The 22761-nt window shown below is 45.6% G+C and overlaps 1 protein-coding gene across 3 annotated transcripts in view; it reads right to left on the bottom strand.

Moving 5' to 3' along the window:
* Window positions 1–22761, bottom strand: part of SLC44A2 (solute carrier family 44 member 2 (CTL2 blood group)) — a 66966-nt gene that overhangs the window by 5464 nt on the left and 38741 nt on the right. For all 3 annotated transcript variants that reach the window (XM_082204800.1, XM_082204801.1, XM_082204802.1), the window contains exons 8-21: window positions 20156–20279; window positions 19119–19202; window positions 18230–18342; window positions 16677–16808; window positions 16193–16292; window positions 15109–15201; window positions 14855–14939; window positions 8872–9134; window positions 7747–7841; window positions 6583–6686; window positions 4197–4270; window positions 2588–2658; window positions 2122–2210; window positions 1573–1657 (exon numbers count right to left, since the gene is read on the bottom strand). In XM_082204800.1, coding sequence (XP_082060926.1) covers window positions 1573–1657; window positions 2122–2210; window positions 2588–2658; window positions 4197–4270; window positions 6583–6686; window positions 7747–7841; window positions 8872–9134; window positions 14855–14939; window positions 15109–15201; window positions 16193–16292; window positions 16677–16808; window positions 18230–18342; window positions 19119–19202; window positions 20156–20279 — 1512 coding nt within the window. The remainder of the gene's footprint in view (window positions 1–1572; window positions 1658–2121; window positions 2211–2587; window positions 2659–4196; window positions 4271–6582; window positions 6687–7746; window positions 7842–8871; window positions 9135–14854; window positions 14940–15108; window positions 15202–16192; window positions 16293–16676; window positions 16809–18229; window positions 18343–19118; window positions 19203–20155; window positions 20280–22761) is intronic.

Genomic DNA, 22761 nt, shown 5'->3' with positions numbered 1-22761 from the left:
GTCCCAAGTTCTCTCTCTCCTGCATCAGGTAGACAAGAGGTATCCTAGCTGTGAATCTGGGGAGGTTCTGCATCACTGTTCTGACAAATAGTGAATGGCAGACTTCTCCTGATGCTTTTTAAAGTCTGCTGAATCGATGGCCATGACCATATCTTAAAACAGTGAGTTCTGTAAGCCAACTGTGCGAGAAAAGTCCTTCCTTTGATCAGTCCTAAACTCTAGTTCTCCCCCCTTTTTTTTGTGTGCCTCACAGTGTGGGAGGCAGAGGCAAGTAAAGGCTTGAGATAGGAAGGCACATTCTGTCTGTCCTTGACTGCTACCTAATAGGGAAGACTGGGATGGCTACAGGGAGCCTCTCAGCTAAATAAAACTGCAACAATTCAGCCAAGCAGGCAGCCTTTTCTGCCTCTGCTGAAGATCTCTCTCACATGCACCTACAATTTGAGAAGCACTGAGGTGGTAAATGCAATACCTAATGGGGGAAAGTCACAGCCGGATAGAGGGTTTCTAATTCAGAGAAAGAAAAGGAGTCGGGAAAGAGGCAGGAGACAACAAGAGCGGAATATGACCAAGGGAATGGGAAGGAAATTCTCCCTTGGGAACGGAATCGATTGGCTGCCTCAAACACATTTTAAGTCAATATGCAATTCTGCTGCAATGCAAATGCAACAAAAAGACAGGCACATATAGGGGCACTCTAGGATTTAAATGATCAAAAAGGGCAACGACTTAAATCAAAATAAATGTGCAAGTTACCTAAACCTCAGAGGTGCCCTTTTCAGATATTATAGGAAGGAAGCATAACGTAGCACGGCAATGGGAGCAAACCCTAATACAGTAAGTGGGCATCTTTCTGAATAAGCATGAATAGGCGCGGGCTGTACATTTTAAATTGCCACTCTTCATTTTTTAGCACTCCCCATGACAAGAAGATACTAAAATGCAAAGTAGGCTCAAAATCAAAACTCTCAGCCTTCCCAGTTAGAAACTGCCCTCTTCAGTTAATCAGCTTCAGCTGATTAAATCTACCAATTAAACTTCGTAATCCAATTGATTAGCAAACGAGTGCTGGAAAATGCAGAGGCAAAATAAGGGCAGAAGGGCTGAGGGTTCTTTTGTAGCCTACAGCTTCTATGACTGGTATTCAAAAGTCAGTTTATCCGAATGTGTCCCCCAGAAGAGAAGTCAGTGATAGATGATATGACATAGATCACAATGAATCTGTTAGCCTTCTATGCACAACAGCAGTCTGTGCTGTAACAGACTGACATGGCTGTTATCTGGGCTGGAATATTCACTAGAGCCCAACCTTTTGGCAAAAGCAAGTCCCATGCAGGACCATTTTTTCTAGCCTGCATCATGCCTTCTGAGGGTCCTCTTGCACTATGGCCCAAGGAACCAGGACTTTGTGGTTCTTTTGTGGGTAGGGGAGGCATAGGAGAAACTGCCTGCAGGACATTATCAGCAGCTGCTGGTTTAATACCACAGTGACTGGAGCATTTCCTTTACAGTTTATAGTGCTTGGGCAAACATGCTTGTTTCACTAGAATGGCACCAGAGCTGGATACTTACAGAAACACAGGAAGAGTGTGTCCACACACATGGCATACACACTGAAGAATCCGTGTGCAATTAGATAGGAGCCTACAACCACCGTCTGCAAGAAAAAGCAGAGAATCATCTCTGTTAGAGCTGCATCTCAGCCAGCCAGCGGCTGCAAACTAGGAATGGCAGTGAAGCTGGACCTTTTGCAAGAAGTCAAGAGTTGAAACCTGGGTTCATAAAAGTCAAGATGATGACCTTGGGCCAGCCAGTTACTTTCTGCCAAATCTCACAGGGTTGTTGTGAGAATAAAATAGGTGGTGGGGAGAACCACATTCACCGCCTTGAACTCATTGCAGGTAAAATAAATGTAAGAGAAGAGTCCAATATAGATATTACTGCAAATTAATAGTGGTTTTCTCCTCCCTTCCCCTGCGTCCTCAACAAGCAACACAACTAACAAGGACTAACTCAACCTATCATAATTGAAAGACAGATAATATGTGAAAGAAACTTTAGCTGCCAAGATATGTAGCAGGGGGGTTAAGAACTGACGAAGTCCTTAGCTTAGATACCAACCAGAATGGGGACCCAGTAGTAGTTGAGGGGTGGTGCTGTGTCTTGAATAACTTTTATCCTGTGGGTGAAAAAGAAGAAGGCAAGTATACCTAAAAGAGGAAAGAAAAAGAAAATCATTTCATCTCAGAATTTTCTGGCTGATCTTCAAGTCAAACTTTTGAATCCATTCCTCCCCTCCTCCACCTCAGAAGCTATTCCCTCTGTGCCCCATGCATCTTTCGACAAGGTCTCTGCACAAATAAACATCCCCCTTCTCTGCAAAATTAGCTCTTGGACCTTGCGTTTTCTATCTGTGTGTAGTGGGAACAAGCTGAGCAGAAAGGAAGAAGCAAAACAATGCTGGGAATGAGGGGGCGGAGGGCCTCTGCAAATGGAAGGCATTTCATTCCCAAGGAGAAGCGGAATAAATCAGTTCAGAGGATGAAGGATATTTGAGAGGAGGCCTGAAATATCCCCAGGAACTTACCAACACTTCCCACAATCAGGAGTTTGCCAAGGAAAAGCAGGAAGTCTGTGACTTTATCCAGAACAGCAACCCTAAAAGCAGATAGAAGGAGAAATAATTTTCTAAGCCTCCTCACCGTTGTGGAATTATGTTAGAGAAATATCTAGCAATGCCTAGAAGAGATTCCCGAGTAGAGTTTCTGTAGGCAGCCTTTCCCAACCTGGTGCCCTCTAGATGTTGTTGGGCTACAACTCTGAGAACATCAGACAGTCTTAACAGCATGTGGAGGGCACCAGGTTAGAGAAGGCCACTTTAGATTATAGGTAAACGAACCGCCATGCATTTTCCCTTACTGGAGTGGGCACAACCTACAGATCATGGGTTGCAGACCCCTGCAGTACACATGCCATTTTTGTGGCTCAAGATTTATATTGCTTCCCCATTCACACCTCTGATATGGGATTTCACCATGCCTCTCCTCCCTCCACATTTCTCCTTTGTGCAGGGAAATTCTCAAGTCTGCATTCTCTCAAATAGCTGGTTCAAACAGAGCACATGAATCAAGCTGGTTCACATCAAAATCACCATTTGCAAGACAATGATCCATTCCCACTTTTGAATTTAGGACTGAAACTTTCTTTGCACAGGAAATAGAGCCCTGACCACATCCCCAAACCTTGCCTATAAGCCAGTGCAATGTTAATAACAATAATTTTATTATTAATATACCACCCATCTGACTGGGTTGGCCCAGCCACACAGGGCAGCTTCCAGCAAAATATAAAAACACAATAAAATATTAAAAGTTTCCTGCTTTCAGTTTGTATAGTTATTAATCTCCTTGACATCTGGTGGTGATGGGGGGATTCCACAGGGCAGGTGCCACTACCAAGAAGGCCCTCGGCACCAGCCAACTGACATCTATTCCCTATTGCCCATATGCCCATTTGGGATGTGGGTGGCGCTGTGGGTTAAACCACAGAGCCTAGGACTTGCCGATCAGAAGGTTGGCGGTTTGAATCCCCGCAATGGGGTGAGCTCCCGTTGCTCGGTCCCTGCTCCTGCCAACCTAGCAGTTCGAAAGCACGTCAAAGTGCAAGTAGATAAATAGGTACCACTCTGGCGGGAAGGTAACCAGCGTTTCCGTGCGCCGCTCTAGTTCGCCAGAAGCGGCTTAGTCACGCTGGCCACATGACCCGGAAGCTGTATGCTGGCTCCCTCAGCCAATAAAGCGAGATGAGCGCCGCAACCCCAGAGTCGGTCACGACTGGACCTAATGGTCAGGGGTCCCTTTACCTTTGGCACTTGGGATCCTTCCCAGTTCTAAAGATACGGGATACGACACCATGTCATTTTACATTTTGCACCAGTTAGCAGAAGCTGCGCACCCTCTCTTATAGCTCTGAGAGGATTCTTCAGCATGGGGCCGGGGCGGGTGAGAAGGCTGTCTCTGAACTAAGTGCTTAAAAAGAGGGGGGGGGGATGAGAGGGAACCTTAAAGCTGGAAGAATTTCATCCCGAAGTAGCTTGGCCAAGGAAGATGCTCCCCCCCCCAGCCCAAAGAAGCTGGCTATCCCTGTTTAAAGCCCTGAAGCAGTAATAACCAGGCAACTCATTGGCAGGCCCTCACCTGACGATATTCCTCATGAGCAGGAAAAAGGCATTTCTTGCAGAAGTGCAGAAGTTAGTGCCATAGATGGCAATCTGTGGGGGGGAAATCACCAAAGAGAGTATGAACATTATGTCAAGTTGTCCAGGGTACTTTAATCAGGAGCTTTTGACCTCATGCCCTGGACCAGATGGATGATTTACATTGATCGTGACTATGTGACATTTGCTCAACATCAGTGCTGCTCTGTTTCCAGAATGCCAAGAGGACTTGCAGGCAGAGAGAGCATGTTGGGAGTTTCTGTGCTTTCCTTTATGGTGTCTCTGTGTGCTGGTTCTTGTCAACTGTGGCCAAAGGTGGGATGGCACCAAATGCAAGAATATAGATTGAATACCTCAACAGTTAATAAAGGATGGCTTATTGGCTTGGCCTAAAATGTTTCAAGTCTGTGGAACAGCCAACACAGCTTCTTTTCTAAAAAAAGTTAGTCATATCTTCCACGCCATATCTGAATATCTTTCGATAGAGCTCAAACCATAATGTCAACAGATTCAAAACACATTTGAGTCAATAGAACACCCTCTCTGCATCTTTGAGGTCTCCTCTTCATTTCCTTGTCATCAGAAGAACCAGCACAGGTTGAAAGAACAGGGATGTCTTGAGTACAAGGTTTGGTAGCAGTACAGTGGTGCCTCGCAAGACGAAAAGAATCCGTTCTGTGATTCTCTTCGTCTAGCGGTTTTTCGTCTTGCGAAGCAAGCCCATTGACTGATTAGCGCTATTAGCGGCTTTTAGCGGCTTATCTGCTGATCGGATCAGCTGATAAGTGGCTTAGCGGCTTAGAAAAAGGGGGGGGGAATGAAAAAAAACCAGCAGGAACTCGCAAGACATTGTCATCTTGCGAAGCAAGCCCATAGGAGATTCGTTTTGCGAAGCACCTCCAAAACGGAAAACCCTTTCGTCTAGTGGGTTTTCCGTCTTGCGAGGCATTCGTCTTGCGGAGCACCACTGTACCAAACATGTCATGTTACAGCATTCCCCAAATCACAGGGATCACCAGAGCTTTCCAAACTGTGTCGCGACATGTTAGTGTGTCGGCTGCAGTGTGTAGGTGTGTTACACAAATGCAAATTGCTCCCCGTACTTCTCCCAGGGCTGGAAAGGGGTTAGTTTAACTTCTGGCTTGCTAGTAAAACTGAATTACTGCGTCGCAAAATGTTGCATGTCTAAAAGGTGTCACCAGCATGAAAAGTTTGGAAAGATTTGACCTAGACACATTCGAAGCCTCAATACACCTGAAAACAGAGGGCGGATCAACACTCGTGGTTTTCAGTGCTAAAAAAGAGTTATGGGATGATTCTGATAACCATATAGCCATATTACGTTCTTTTTTAACGTTCATAATGTGTTATTAAAATGTGACACCAGAGGGTGCTGCAGTGCAACCAACTACAATACGATCTTTATTGTCATTGTCCCATACAGAACAACGAAATTGAAAAAATCTACATGAGACATTCAAAACCAACAAGCCTGCTACTGGAAACCTGGAAGATGGTGTGGAAAGGAAGCAAAGGAGAAACCAAAAGCGGACCTTCCCTGTCTTGACATTTTAGAACGATATTTCTAATTATTCTAATAACGTTTAAAAGTTGAGTGTAGATCTGGCCAGAGCCGCCTTCAAGGTCTAAAGCAGGGACATATATACTATGAAACTAATGAAGGTTAAGCTTCAAGGCCTCTAATCCTGGAGGAGCCCCAGAAGCAATTTAAGTCCACATTGCTTTTTTAAAAAATGGGTCTAGCAGGCGCAATTTGAGTCGCACGACTTAAATTGGTTACTTTTTTGTTGTACAGTCAAATCTCGGTTCCTGAATGCCTCCGTTTTGGAAAATTTTGGCTCCTGAATGCCAAAAACCCGGATGTAACAGCTCTGGTTTTTGAACAATTTTCGGAAACAATTTCCGCCTTCCGAGCCGCATTTTTCATTTTTCCTCATTGACTTTGCAGCCAGCCCATTGATCCTCAGTTTTCAAACTTTTTGGAAGCCAAACCAGTCTTCCGGAATGGATTAAGTTTAAAAACTGAAGTTCCACTGTATACATTTCAACAATCCCAAAGTTTGAGATTCGGTAGCACAGATGTTGTAAAGGTTGTTGTAAACGACCCCACTGAAGAAGCCAACAGTGGTTACCCAGACCTCATTGCTGGTTGCAAAGGGGGCCCCCATAACAGTTCAGGCTTCAGGGTCACCAAAATGTAGGTCCACCCCAGTCTAAAGTATGACTAAGGCATCTAATAGCCTCTCCTGCTAATAGCTTGGCTAACTGGTTTGGTAGTCATCCTCATGATCATCTGAGCATCTACAACTCTGCATGAATTCCCTGAGAACGGTCAGATTCCTCACCATAATGTAGGCATTCCTGTTCAAGAACTTGATGAACTTCTCGAGGCACCAGAAGCAGCATTTGAGACAGGTCAAGAAGAACTTGGCACACTTGTTATCGGCAGCTAATGCAAGGATAGCAACAAGGAAGAGGAGGAGAAAAAATTATCTATTTGTCAGACTGGGCAGGAACCCATGCGCACAGTTGCTCACAAGCACAGAATCTGGAATTGTCCTCAACACTTGAAGGATCCTAGCCTTTGTTATAAAAAAGAACAGCTTTTTAAAAGGGATAACTTCAAAAGTTATGCCCTTGGTCCAGAGTGCTGTGGAAAGCATCATTCAAGACAATGGGGAAATCTCAGCATGCCAGTGATCTGTGTGTGCACCAGATCTGCAGGACCAAAGCATCTGTCTCTGTGAGTGGGGTGGGGTGGGAAGCTGCAGTGCTCAGGGGCCAGGGCTGTCTTGGCTTGTGGAGCTATTTGTAGTTCCCTTTTCCCCACCCTGTAATATACAGTCGTACCTCGGAAGTCGAACTGAATCTGTTCCAGAAGTCCATTCGACTTCCAAAACATTCGGAAACCAAAGCACAGCTTCTGATTGGCTGCAGGAAGCTTCCAAAAATAGTTCGCAAACCAGAACACTCACTTCCGGGTTTGCGGCGTTTGGAAGCGTAAACGTTTGAGAACTAAGCTGTTCGAAAACCAAGGTATGACTGTACTGGGATATTCTGCTGCCGCTACTCAACTACCTGGCAAAAATTCCCCAAATTTCAAGCCCTGACTGCATAACAAAGATGTGAGAAAACTGCAGAAAGAGACATCTGCAGAAATTTCACACTATTTCCATAGCTTGTTTTCTTGGAACAATTTTTACTTTGCTTATCGGGAGTTATAACTCATAGGCTTAACTGTATTCTCGGGCCAGGCACATCCTTCAACAGCACCCCGGAGCATAAAAATATCCCCTCTAAGAATACAAAAGGAGAGACTCAAGAATCCAAAGGCAGCCCCAAGATGTCTAGCTAGGTGGCAGAGAGATGGAAAGGGAGAAGATCTCCCAATCTAAACATGGAAAAATGATTTCATGCCAACTGAGCCTACTGATGCGTGGCCAAAGGAAAGAGGCGGACTCTCATTCCTAGCACACTTTCTGTACTAAATCCTTCCCCCTGCTCAGTACCTTTTAGCCTGTGATCCAAATATTCCAGCATGACTCGAATGACCTGGACAATAGCAAGAATGAGGGAGCCGAAGGCTAGTGAGCCAGTGTGATACCTGTTGGGGGGAGCATAAAAAATGCATTTGCTGTGGCTTCAGAGCATTTGTGAACTCTGACAAAGGACACTGTATCAGCCTGCACAGTGGGATAGGAGACCCTGCTTGTCTAGACACTAGGTACACTGGCCTGAGTTTCTCAAGTTCCATTTTGAACCCGAATTTCCATATTGGGCTTTGCAGCATATCCCTATGGGCTGTTAGCCTACTTCTAAGGCTCATTTACGCCAACTGGCTTTAAGCTCCCTCTGCCCGGAACCTGACCTCCTCCTGGGAAGAAATGACCAAAGCCCCCTTCGGTCATGGAACCATGCTAAGCACCTTCCTGGAGCTTGCTTTGATATTAAATGCTTCTTGTTCTGCCCTAGGACACCCCCACAGATCATGCAAATCAACCATTTCGAAATTATCCCGATTCAGATAAGATGTCAACCAGAGATAAGGTTGTTGTTGGACTCCAAATCCCATCAGCCCCAAGCCAGCATGGCCAATATCCAGAAATGATGGGGGTTGTAGCCTGGCAATATCTGAAGGGCCACAGGTTGACCAGCCCTGATGTTAAGTGGTAAACAAGGCTCTGTTCTCTGTATGCAATTAGAAATAACAAGCCTCTGCTGTGTGCCAGCTCCTAGGATATCAAAGCTCTTTTCTGTACCACAATGACTTGAACGCTCTACCATTTTCCAGTCTGGATGCCCTATCTAGCCCAGAGTGCAGATAGTCCAGTACTGAGCTGAAATCACTGTGCAGAGACCTGCCTTGTTTATCTAGGATCCCGTTCAGCCAACAAACCCTGCATCCTCCCCTGGTCCTGCAGAGTGCAGGGCAGCATTTCTCAAATTTGGGTCTCCAGCTGCTGTTGGACTACAATTCCTATTGTCCCTAGCCAGCAGGACCAGTGGCCAGAGAATTATGGGAGTTGTAGTCCAACAACAGGCGGAGACCCAAAGCATGAGAAACACTGATGCAGGGACTTCCGACGGTCAAGAATTGCATGCTGCAACTCTCCTGCCCACCCCAGTCTTTGTACCTGAGTGCTCTGCCAAAGGAGGAGAAGAGAGGGAAGGCTGGCATGTCATCCGGTTTCTTAAAGGCCCAATAGTACGAGGCAAAAGCTCCGGCTAGTGTGACTTGGCCCAAGGCAATGACAAAGTTTGCCAGCCAGAAGAACATAAAGACATTGTAGATCTGGAAGATGATGAGGTACTTGTGGTAGGTGCTCTCGCCACCGTAGAAGGCAAAGAGGCAGCGAGCGCTTGGGCACACTTTGGTGACGTTGGAAGTATTGAAGGTCTAAAAAAAGAAGGAAGAAAATGATATTACTCTCATCGCTATGGGAGCCAGACAGGCAGCTTCAGAATTCCACTTGAATATATTTTCATTAAGGATTTCTTACGTTTACAAAAGTACATGCGTTTTTTCAAGTTGTGTTTTCTAGTTTCATTTCTTGTGAGACATTAGTGTTATATACAGTGTTAGGTTGGGAAGAAAAAGGTGGAAAGAGGGGGAGGAGGGAATGGTGAGTGGGGTTGGGTGACAATGATTCTATTCTTCTACTTAGTGTGTAGGGGGTTTTTTTGTGTCAACATCACTTGTGTGGGTTCTCTTACTCTGCTTGTTGTATTTCCTTGGTGGTGAGAGAGCTTGGGGGTGGCCTAGGGTATGGTTGGCTGTAGTGAGATTTGTTTTTGTGTGTGTGTGTGTGTTTGGATCAGGTCAGCCAGATTGATTTGTATGCTGTCAGCAGATTCTTGTTGTTGCTTTGTTGGGCTGTGTATGTGCTACCGGGGTGAAGGCACCCACTTGAGAATGAGGGCATGTGGCAGTTCTGTTTGCATCATGTTCTGTTTTAGAAATGGATACAAGTACTTAGATCTGATACAAGTACTTAGATCTGGTTGATGGGAGGAAGCTGCGGCTTGCGACATTAACATTTTGAAATCTCTCCCCAAATTGTGGGTCAGTATTTTAGAGTTGGGACCCTGCCAGAAAAAATGAAGTCAGGTCATTCTTGCAAACGTGTCATGTGGGGCTTCCCTTTTCAGTTCTCCACGGGGTGGGCAGGCAGGGGGAACTGAGATATTGGGTCAAGCCATATTTCTCACCTCCTCAAAGGGGTGGGCAAATCCCCAGCAGAGAGACGACTCTTACTGCATAGCTTTCGTGATGTTTGGCTGGGATGAGGTGGGGACACAGGGAAGCAAAACCACAATGTGAAAGAGGGTAATATGTAGCATGTACAACTGATCAGGAAGTTGGGGGCAGGCAGCAGCTGATTTCATATACAAACACAATCAATGAACTTACTGTTGAATGGTTTCTTTAAATGTAAAGGTTCATCATTGTTCCACTCCATGTGTATGTCTTTAAGGGGCCAGAGCAAGGGCCAGAGCAAGATAACGAGACCCAGCTTTACAGCTGTGAAACATAGCAGGTGCTGCTGAGTTGTATTTGATTAAGGCGTGTCAGCATTTGGGTAGAGTATATAAGGAGCAGCACCTAGCTCTCCCATTACCCTGGGGGATGGGTTGGTGGTTGGGTCTGGTTTGTTGATGTATTTAGTGTAAATGGAGTTTTTGTTTTTCTTATTAAAACCTTCTTTAAGTTATTTTTGAGTCCTTTCTTTTCAATGCATGATCTCCCCAGCAAGCTCTCTGCAGCGTTACTATACTGCAAAAAGCCAACATCTTTGGTTATGGGCCCAGCTGCTGAGTGGATGACTGCATATTTTTGGACTCTGAGAAAGGTTTGAAAACTCCTTCTCCTGTTAGCGTAGTTTTTGTGGGACTGGAAGAGTTCCAGAATGGTTGACCGGGTTCCTGAAGCTGAGAAGGCTCTGGTCTTCCCACAGCTGACAGATGAGAACTATAATTTATGGTCTTTTCGGGTGGAGGCGCTTTTGACCTCTAGAGAAGTATGGACCTATGTAACTGATGACCCTCCTGACCCTGTAACTAATGCTTGGTCGAAAGGAGATGCAAAAGCCAGGGCGATAATTAATTTGGCAGTCAGCGACCAGCAAGTAGTCTATATAAGAAATAAGAAAACTGCCAAAGAAATGTGGGACAGTCTTGCAGCAGTGCATGTTAGAAAAGAGTCAGCGTCTGCATTGACGTTTTTCAAGCAGTTGTACCAGACGAAGTTGCAGCCTGGTGGTGATTTGGCAGCACACTTGAGACGTCTGGAGGCAATACGCGGCGAATTAATTCGAAGGGACATGCAGGTACCTGATATTCAGTATGTTTTTATCATCCTATGTTCCCTTAATGAGGACTTTGATGGTGTAGCTAGCCAGATATCTGCCGTTCCACCAGCACAATTAACTGTGGAAGGGGTAACGGCAAGATTAATGGGCGAGTTGGATAGAAGGGAGGCTTGTGCCATAAGCACTCCTGTTTCCAGAAAGAATGAGGAACACCATATGCAAACCTGTGGTGATACAACTGCATTTAAAGCTGCAAAGCGTTGTTGGTTCTGCAATAAGCAAGGACATTTTGCAAAGGACTGCAGAGCCAAAAGAAAGCAAAGTACTTCCAAGCCTGTTTCTGTTCGTCAATCACGGTCATCAGCCCAGCAGCCGGCATCGTATAGTAGAGACAGAAACGAGCCGCGAGCTTTTCACGCTCGGACTAAAGATCGTAAAAGACCTAAAGGTGCCAAGTGGAATTCTTTTATTGTTGACTCATGTGCATCCCAGCATGTCTGCAACAATCGAAGCTTGTTTATTTCTTTCGAAGAGGAAATTGGTAATGTACATTTAGCCAATTCACAAGTCCTGCAGTCGCTTGGCAGGGGTACTGTTAAACTTGACTCTTTAAACATTACAATAGCGAACTGCATTTACTGCCCGTCAATGGACAATTTATTATCAGTAAGGTGTTTTGCTCGTCAAGGCATAACTGTGCGTTTCTTAAAGTCAATGTGTGAGTTTTTTGAGGGGAACAAACGTCTATTGTATGCCCGGGAATCTGATGGTTTATATAGACTGTATTTTCGCACCTACTCCCAATCGCCTATAAACTGCACAGTAGCACAGTCAAGCCAGGGGTTGAGGAATGTAAGACCACATTCTGGGTGTGTCCACATGGCGCACAGAATTCTGGGACACCTGAATTTTGCTGATGTAATTAAGACAAAGAATATTGTTAATGGCCTCAACTTAAAACCATGCAAATTCTTTATGCAGTGTCTATCCTGTTGCAAGAATAAGATTAAGGTTGCACGCAAGGGTAGGTGCTCAGATAGGAAAGTAACTGAGCCATTTGAGCGTGTACATTGTGATTTAGTTGGGCCACTCCCACCATCATTAGGAGATTCAAAGTACTGGCTTACCCTGATAGACCAGTATAGTAGATATTGTTGGACTTATGCCATAGCTGAGAAGTCCCAAGCATTTGAGAAGTACAAGGTTTTTTGCAACTGGGTAAAAACACACTTTAACAAACCAATTAAGAATCTGTTTTCTGATCGGGGCGGGGAATTTGTTTCTGAGGATTTTGAGAAATTCCTGGAAGCGCAGGGGACTACTCATGAGTTATCTTGCCCCCGAAGTCCCTGGCAAAATGGGCTTGTTGAAGTTGTGCAGCGTGACTTGCAGGCAGGGGTTAAAACTTATCTGCATGATGCTAATCTGCCCAAAGTGTTTTGGGCTGAAGCACTCCATGCCTTTTGTTATGTTAGAAATCGCAGTTATCATTCTGGTTTAGATGTCACCCCCTATGAGAAGCTGTTTAAAAAAACGCCCTAATCTGAAATACCTACGCATTTGGGGTTCAGATGTAATTATGCATTATCCTGCTAAGCAGAAATTGGGTGAGCGTAGTGTTCAGGGGAAATTAATGGGCTACCAGCAGGGGGCGTACAGAATTTACATACCAGCAACTGGCAAATTTCATATTACCAGAAGCATGATACAAACTGTAAATTGGAATGGAGTTGCTGTTTTCCAAGATACTGATGGTATAAATGATACTGAGGAAGAAGAGGAAGCAGCAGCAGCAATAGCAGGAAATGGTGCTTCTGAATTAATGGAAGAAGACAAAAAGCCTGTTGAATCGGATAATTTGTTTGTTAATTTAAAGTCACAGGCACCTAAGGGGAGGTTAGATTCTCTTGAGTTTTCTGACCGTGAGCTTAGCCTACAGGCACCTCTTCAGTCTGACAATGATGATTTACAACCTGAAACTAGTAGTTCACTTAGTCCCATTAAGTCTGAGGAGTCTGACTCTCCTTCCGGACTGAGACGTTCAGATAGAAAGAGGCAGAAGCCGCAACGTTTTGCAGATGAACATTTTAATACTGTGTATGCCAATAAGGCGGTTTTTGAGCCAAAAAGCTACAATGATGTTCAGAATTTACCTAAGCACCAAGCTGTAAATTGGTATAAAGCTATGAACTCTGAGATAGCTTCTTTAAAAAGCATAACACTTGGTCTCTTGTACCACAAACCCCAGATATGAGACTTATTGATTCAAAATGGGTTTATAGAGTTAAAATGAATGACAAAAATGAAGTTGTAAGGTACAAGGCAAAAATAGTTGCTAGGGGTTTTCAACAAATTCCAGGTGAAGATTATGTTTTGTGTTATTCACTAAGTGTAAAATATGAAACAGTTAAGCTTTTGTTAAAAGATGCTTCACAGTGTGGAAAAGCCCACTATGCAATGTTTCTCTGCTCTTAAGAGAGTGGTAATGTACCTTAAACATACCAAACATTATAGGTTGCAGTTTACATCACACATGAAAGACATGTACAAAGTATGCTTTATGTTTTTGTTCCACAATGATGAACCGCAGGGGAAATGTTGAATGGTTTCTTTAAATGTAAAGGTTCATCATTGTTCCACTCCATGTGTATGTCTTTAAGGGGCCAGAGCAAGGGCCAGAGCAAGATAACGAGACCCAGCTTTACAGCTGTGAAACATAGCAGGTGCTGCTGAGTTGTATTTGATTAAGGCGTGTCAGCATTTGGGTAGAGTATATAAGGAGCAGCACCTAGCTCTCCCATTACCCTGGGGGATGGGTTGGTGGTTGGGTCTGGTTTGTTGATGTATTTAGTGTAAATGGAGTTTTTGTTTTTCTTATTAAAACCTTCTTTAAGTTATTTTTGAGTCCTTTCTTTTTAATGCATGATCTCCCCAGCAAGCTCTCTGCAGCGTTACTATACTGCAAAAAGCCAACAATTACGCCTCTCCCAGGTGCTGGCATTACCCCTGCCTCTTCCTTTTGAGAACTAGTTCCCTAGTCTGGTATCGTCCAGATTTGGGCAGACAGCATGTGAGAGGTTTGCAGTTATCACAAGATAACTTGACTCTATGAAACTTCAATCACAGAGCGAAGTGGGCTTTCAGCCTCCAGGCAGCAGGTGACCATCAGACCACACAGGTTGTCTGAATCCACCCAGAATCAGGATGCAAGGGAGATCCCACAGCCTCCATGGGCCACTCAGAATTTAAGCTTTCTACAACAGAAGTTCCCGACCTGTGGTCTGCAAGCTTTATTCAGGTGACCCGCAGTGTGTCTGTGGACTTGTGAGTGAACGTTCGTATCAATTTTTAATGGCGTTTTTACTGCTTCTTTTATTTCCTATACTTTATGTTACTGTATTACAATCTGAATTCATTATCGAGTTTATGAGAGTTCTTAATTTGTAAGAAATAAAAGCAGCAATGCAAATACAGTTAAAGATCATGCGGCACATGGCACACCACATTACAATTGCTACAATAGGCAGAAAAATAATTAAGACCCTCGGCAGATTTTTGAGCAGTCTGGCAGGGGAGGAGCAAGCATTTGGGAATGAATGCCTGTTCCAGAGTATTTGGGCCAAGTCTGCAACGTGACTCCTGGAGCACTGCCTCAATTCCAGAAGGAAGAATAATGCTGTATTCTGTACCCAGCTGAACCTTCAAGAGAAGCCCCGTGGAGAAAGCAAGACAACAATTCTAGACACATCCTTTTTTGCCCATTATGCAATGAAGACAACTCCATTAGTGACTATTTCAGATTTCTTACCTCTGGGTTGCAGGTCGTTCTGGCATAAATGCACTCTGTCTCGTTGAACACCTTGTAGACAGCTTCATTGGAGGTAGACAAGAAACTGGGAGCAGTCAAGGAGCTTTGCAGAAATTTACGACCCATTCTTGCTGGCTTGAAAGCAGACTTGGAACACCGGGCAGTTTCCTGGAATCCCTCCCACCCAACCATACCCCCTTAATCCATTCTCCCATGAGAGCAGGGGAGGTGGGGGGGGGACTGAGTAAGGATACACAGCTGTGCTGGCCCAATAAGCAATACAGAGACACACCAGGAAGAAAGTGCAGAGAGGGAACAGCAAGGATGTCATGATGTGACCAATCGCTCTGTCAGAGGGGACAGGAGAAAGAAAAGGTACACAAGTCAGTTTTGAGGCCCCAACTCTGTCTAGGCAGGGCAAGGACCCTCTGTCACATTTCCCTTTAGCTTCACTGTGGACTGGCTTCCTGTCCCGCCAAGAAGAGCTGCCAGATCCCACTCTAGGAGTGATGATTCACTGCAGCTACTCTCCTCTCACACTTCTACTAGAAACAATTATCCAACGATCCCCTGGGAGTGGCGGGTCAGACTGTGTCTGACATGGACATTCTCACTTACTACAGTCGTACCTTGGAAGTCAAACAGAATCCGTTCCGAAAGTCCATTCGACTTCCAAAACGTCTGAAAACCAAATTGCGGCTCCTGAAGCCAATCAGCGAGCCGCGGAAGCCCCGTCGGACATTTGGGTTCCAAAAGAACGTTCGCAAACCAGAACAATCACTTCTGGGTTTGCAGCGTTCGGGAGCCAAAACGGACGGGTTCCAGGGCGTTCAGGATCCAAGGTATGACTGTACTGTATTTCTAGTTAGAAGGTAGTTGCCCTGAACCCTGGAACTGTCTGTTTTTGACTCCTTGATGTTGGCTAGTCCCACTAGATTTCCCAGCAGCAGAATCAGACAGAACAGCAAACTGTTGTGGATATCTGCAAACACTAGGGATGGGGGGGTGGGGTGGAGAGATAAAAGCACCCTTGCAAGGCGATCTATTGGGCACATAGCTTCCTACCCGGAGAAAACCAGGTTTTACATTTGTTGAATAACGTCACTAGAGCTATACCTTTCTTGATGGCCAAATTTCTTTTTTTAGCTTTTAAGCGTCGCAAGACTATAATTGAATGTATTGATATGGGGCTATCTATTTAGCCCATTTTAGTGTTGACTAAGTTCTAAAATCTTCCTGGAGTTTTAACTGTGTACTGACAAATGTATTTTATTTTTTTACTGACTGACGGTCGAATAAAATGATTGATTGATTGGGCACATGCCACATCAGGCTCACCTGCTGGCTTCCTTGATCAATGCAATGGCAATGAGAATCCTCTTGCGCAAGAAGATGAGCAGTAAAATGATGACAACCTCCACAATGCATAGGATGATCACTGGGCAAGGAAATAGAGAGAGGTGAAGTGGAAGAGAGAGAAAGACAAGAGAGAGGAATTCTCTGATTCCACAAAGCAGGGTAAAACACCAAACAAGTGACACTGGATGGTTCTTGGAGCAAGTCACTTTTGGGGATTATCTGGCTCTTCTGATGTTGTTGGACTGCAACTTGCATCAGCCTCAACCAGCATGGCCAATATTCAGGGATGATGCAAGATTGAGCTCAACAATTCCTCAAGGGCTACAGACTTCCCACCCCTGGGTCTGCACAGAGGCCTGAAGAAGACCTTCTCCATCCCCTGGTCTTTCATCTACACATAGGAGGGCATGGCTAACAAAGAGACACACTCATTGTGAAGTGCTCAGCTGAGCAGAAGACTTACTGAAGGCCAGCCAGGTTTGCTTCAGATGGAGATAGACACGGAGATCTGTCTGGAACCCAAGTTCTTTCAGGGAAACATCAGAACCAGCCTGTCCTTTCAGCTGGGCATATTCCATGTAGCAATGAAAGATTCCTGCAAGATGAAAGCAGCAGTGAACACGGTTGCCCACTGCCTTGGCTTAATACCGCCAACATACCAAATGGTTGAAAGCTGTCCCGCTGTTAAACACCAGAGCACAAAGCATACCAATGGGGAAGCAAGTTCAGAAGTGCCTATCATATTAAAGGTTTAGGTAAGGAGCAGTCCAGGCTTGTCCTCAAGGCTTTACCTGATTTCCTACGTTCAATTCTGTTGCAATAGTTCATGAGAATTATTCACAGTTTGAAAAGGATTTAGATCAGTTCAGTTCAAGGTGCCAGGTTGTGGATAGAGGAGGAGTTGAATGAAAAGGTGGAAGAGGATCTTATTAATAATCATCATTTATGAACTGCTTAATGACATCATGTCCACACACGTTCTGTGAAAACCAGATGCTACTTATGCAGAGAGGGGAAATATGTCAACAGTCTGAATATAACGTAAAGAGCACGGTCTTCCGAAGTGATATTCTAACACAGAATTAGAAGGACCAATTAACTTGCAACAGGGAAAGGTTTATCATCTATTCAGAAATTACAGACTGTTGAAATCTTTTCCAACTACAACTAAGTTGTTCACCTGGGCAACTTTCCCTTCCTCTTCCTCAAGACATGAGTTACTTCCAAGTGCAACATATAAAAAAAAACTATTTAAGGGGGACAGGAAGGATAACTGAAGAGGCTACTGTAGAAGTGACCGGTGCTACATCAAACTTCCTAACTTCTACTTGATCCTCAGCTCACCTTCCCTGGATTCACAGAGGAAACAATTTTATAATTTGCACAGCAAGATCTATAAAGGTCATTCAGAGCATCCCCTAAACTGAGGCAAAGATCCAAAACAATGCCATTACTCTAGGCCCAGTTCCAGCATTAACGAGCAAAGTCACAAATAGACCAAAGAGAGGTCTAGCAAGGCTCACCTGAGTGACAGTAAGCAAGCTGTGCCACCTGCCACAAGTGGAAAGGGAGAGGTTTCACCACCAAGAGTGGGTGGAAGGAAGCATAAGGTGCTGAGATAGACCATTAGTGGGAACCTGAAGGAGTGTCTCCCATTGTTCAGCCCAGACACTGAGGTCCAGCTCTGAGGATCTCGTGACAGTTCCTTCACTGTGAGAAGTGAAATTACTGGGAAACTGGCAGAGGGCCTTCTCAGTAGTGGCACCCATCCTATGGAATGCCCTCCCATCAGATGTCAAGAAAATAAACAATTATATAAAGGCAATCCTATATAGGGAAGCTTTTTTATGTTTGATGTTTTACTGTGTTTGATGTTTTAATTTCTTTCTTGGAAGCCACCCAGACTGGGCAACTCAGTCAGAGAAGTGAGGTATAAGGAATAAATTATTATTATTATTATTTATTCCAGTAGGCATCCAGCCCACTGCCCAGATCCCTGGGCTTAACCAAACTCACCATATCCAAGCACCAGGATCACCAGCACAATCATCACCCAGACCATGATCCCTGCTAGGAACCGGAGCAGGACAATAAAGATGAGACTGACCACCATGGAAATCACCAGACCTCTGCAGATAGAAGACAACAAGGTATTTCTCAAGACGTTCTTGAACTACCAAGCAAGTCACAAGCTACTGGGCGAAGATGCTGAGTTGAACAAACATTTTAACTACTTGGGGTAAACGAATCAGTAGCAGAATGAAGGTGAACAGTGCAAATTAAATCAAGGAAATTTAAGTTAATTATGGGTCATAAAAAGCTGACAAAAGGGGCTATGAACCATTAGCAAGAAGGTAGTTGACAGGCAAAGAACTGCAGAGACCAGGGAACCAAAGAGATAAGCATGGGCAAAAAAGGGGTAGGAATCGCAGAGAATGGTCTGAGGGCCTTTGATACGCCATATAAGCAGCTCTGAGACTGATCCCCTTAACCCATTGGAACAGTGATGTGATATATTATACACACAAATACATATATATATATAGAGAGAGAGAAGTGTGTGGGACTGAATCTGATACAGTGATTTGAACCAATCATGGAAAAACCCTCTGGTTGCAAGTCTCAGTTCAATATATCCATCTTTAATAATGCACAAAAGTGCCAGGTGGCCCTTAAGGACTCTTGTGGTGTTCCTTTTCACTACTTTCAAGGGGGAAATACAGAAGACACAAGTCTTCACAATGGTGAAATGCTCAGCTGGACATCCAGAACTTGAAAAACTCCTAAGATGGCCTGTAAGTCTGAAAGGTCCTTTGCCTTTGGTACAGAACCAGAGCTTCCTTTTTGCTACTCCCATTAGACTTCTCATTCCACCCTTAGCTGGACTATTCCGTTCTCTGCTCACATTATTATCCAGTACCAGGAAACAGTGTAATCTTCAAAAATCTTCATAGCCACTTGTCTCGCCTCTAGAACCACATTTGCTTTTCTGGAATTCAAAGTAAGAAGAAGTGAGAAGAACAGGAAAGGTGAAGAAATGTACATCCAGGGCTTTTTCCTTTAATTTTTTTGGGGGGCCCAAACAGAGTGTGGCCCTAAGCTATACAGTCATACCTCAGGTTGCGAACGTGATCCGTGCGGGAGGCACATTCGCAACCCCGTAGCATTTGCAGCCTGAAGCGCCACGTCTGCGCACACGCATGACGCGATTCAGTGCTTCTGCACATGACATCATTTTGCACTTCTGCGTATGCGCGAGTGCCAAAACCTGGAAGTCTGGTACTTCCGGGTTCAGTGCAGTCCACAACCCGAAAACGCGCTACAGAGTCTGGTGTTAGGTAGAACACTAACTGCTCACTGACATTGCAGGAACTTCACTTCTGTTGGGTTAGGGCTACTGAGAGTCTCAACAATTGTGAGCACAGGATTTCCTTTTGCATGGGGAGACTCTAGGTTGGCAGGAGCAGAGACTGAGCAACAGGAGCTCACCCCGTCGTGGGGATTCGAACCACCAACCTTCTGATCGGCAAGTCCTAGGCTCTGTGGTTTAACCCACAGCGCCACCCGCGTCCCTCAGGGGTCCTTTACCTTTACCATTTTAAGGTGGAAGATGGCATGTGATTTCCCTAATGGATTAGAAGAGATGGGGGTCTTCTCAGCACATACCCCACCTTTTCCTCTACAATCCCCGCCAGCCCCATCTGTTGTCTCAACACAACCCTTGTTTTTCTAATGTCCCAGTTTCTGCCACCTGTGATGAAAAGAACTAGAGCAAGAAAACTACAAATTACTGGGGACCAACTCCCCAGGCCGAAAAACTAGAATAACACAAATAAATTAAGCAAAGTCGGCAAAAAGTATTCTTTGGCCAAATTTGGAATAACTAGGTCTACAAAGCCCCATTCTGCTCATCGCCACCCAACACACACACTTAAGACTCACTTGGCCCCTTCCAGAAGTTCCGTCACATTCCTCTCATGTCCTTTTCCATCATTAAAGGTGGTCTTGTTCCCAACCATGATGACCCCTTTCTTCGAGCTGACTGCAGGTAGACATCTGCGAGCCACTGAGGATCACAACATGTAAGAGAGATCTAAGCAGCAGGAAGACTAGTACAGTGTTTCCCAAACGTTTTTGGGCAACGGCACACCTGTGTACTGAAAAAAAATCTCGCGGCACACCACCATTAAAGCCCCGCCCCGTGACGTCAGCGCGCAGCGTCACGCCGGGAGGGACGCACAAAAGTGAAAGTTTTTTCCCTCCCCCTTGCCGGGGAACCTCCAAGCTTTGGGCAGGCAGGCAGGCAGAGCTGGGAAGGGGGTTTCCAGGGGACACGGCAGCTCCTCGAAAGGCTTCTCTCAGCTGCGCTCAATCCTCCTCGGACAGGATTTCCCCTCCGGTCCCATGCCTTCGTTTGGGGCATCGCTCCGGCTGCTCCCTCTCCCGCCGCGCAGGAGCGATGCCTCTCTCTGGCTCTCCCTCCGCGCAGGCTGAGGGAGGGAGGGAGGGGCGTGTGTGACCCGTCTCTGCTGGGAGACCAAACCCAGCGAGGCAGAGTCGCGCGGAGGCGCCCAGGCAGCGCTGCCGGCTGCGAGGAGGAGCGCCAGGCAGCAGCAGGAGGCGCGGCCTCTCCTCGCCGCCGCCGCCCCGCCTCTCGCCGCCCGACTCGCCCGCCTCCCTCCAGGCATCTCGCGGCACACGAGGCAACGTCTCACGGCACACTCGTGTGCCGCGGAACACCGGTTGGGAAACACTGGACTAGTATGCATCCACTCCCCTTGTTCTCTGCTTAAAAGACCCTCTATAATCAGCGGGCCGAGAGGAAAACTACAACACACACCCCAAGCTGGTTTCAAGCAGGTAAGAGTGAGATTTGGCAACTGAAGAGGCAAAGTGGGGGTTGTGAATGGGCTAAATCCTTATGCATACTTGGCAATTTCATCTGATGCTTGGAGTGACCTCCCGCAACCTACTACAGGAACCAGGGCTCCACTCGGCGTATACTGAATTGGTGTCAGGATACTTAGTGTAGAACAAGATCTCTTTATAGATTATTGCATCTCCATCCCTTGCCCTAACACCCAAGAGTTAACTGATAACTCACTGAGTAATCAGCACCCCAAGGCCTCTCCCATCCACGTGTTTGTAATGAACATGACTAGCCTGAAGACTTGTTTCAAACTTCGTTGTGATTTAATAGATGCTTTATTTGCCAAAGACATTCAAAATGAGTCAGAGGGACAGGTGTAATCAGATTACTTCCTTTTCTCCTTGTGCCGCTGTAGCTGTCCTTCATGTTCAAATCCTCTTGCCTGGCTCACAGCTCTCCCTCATCCCCACAAAGGGTGCAGCTCACAAGCAAAGTCAAGCCCTGGGGGTGGTGGGGTGGGGGGAGCCAGCAAGGAGTTCCCGACCTAGTATTCCCAGACGTCACTGGGGAAAATACATAACCTTTCTACCCAACCCAAATATCTATTTCTGCTTTCTTATGTTCCTTCAGAATTAATTCGATTTTCTTAGAGAGGGGGTTGATATTTAAAATTCACACCAAGCCAACCTGCTCAGGTGTGGGTTCAGGGATCACGTAGGTAGGTCAGGAGGCAGGTCACGTGGTAGGTCAGGAGGCGGGGCCACACAAGGAAATTGACGCAAGTGCAATTCCCACAACTGTGGGTGCCACATCGTCAGGTTGCTCTGCCTTTCCTCACCTTGGCTAAATAAAGCCTGGTGGGGGAGGCAGCAGCAAAGGAACAACACAGAAGAACCCCACAGTCTTTATTACAGCCATGTCTGAAATGGTGTGCAAGGTCTGAAGTCAACTATCTTGTGTTCTAGTGCATATGTAGAGCATACTAAAGGTGAGAATGATGGTTACTTCCATTCCAATAGTTATAGAAACTGAATAGCTTTGTTAGAAAAAAGCTGACAGCCATCCCAAATTTTTGGCTTTCTATCCCAAAAAACCTCTGGCAACTGGCTCAGAGGTTAAAATGAAACGAAAAACAGCCAGGCCATTTCCCCCCCTGGGGAGTTAGCAAGGTCCATGAAGATTATGGCCTTCATGCCAACAATAGTGTTTGGATTTGATATCCTGCTTTATCACTACCCGAAGGAGTCTCAAAGCGGCTAACATTCTCCTTTCCCTTCCTCCCCCACAACAAACACTCTGTGAGGTGAGTGGGGCTGAGAGACTTCAGAGAAGTGTGACTGGCCCAAGGGCACCCAGCAGCTGCATGTGGAGGAGCGGAGACGCGAACCCGGTTCACCAGATTACAAGTCCACCACTTTTAACCACTACACCATGCTAGAGATAACAACTGTTTAGTGCATGAAGTGGGGGATAATATATGCTGGCTCTGAGGCTCTGCTCTAGCCCAGAACAAGTGGGCTGGTTGCTCAGAAGCTTCTTGTTTTCAAATTTCAGATTCCCATACTCCCAGATAAGAAGTCTCAACGGAGTCACCATTGTGGTAGTCTTTGTGTGGAAAGGCTAAGCTGAGGCTCTTTCTGACAATGGAAGTGGCTGGGAGTCACAGCCACTGAAAGCT

The sequence above is a fragment of the Podarcis vaucheri genome (assembly GCF_965113315.1).
Source record: "Podarcis vaucheri genome assembly, chromosome: 17".
Classification (NCBI taxonomy): domain Eukaryota; kingdom Metazoa; phylum Chordata; class Lepidosauria; order Squamata; family Lacertidae; genus Podarcis; species Podarcis vaucheri.
Note: the sequence above shows the minus strand (reverse complement) of the source record. Positions and strands in the feature narration are given on the sequence as shown.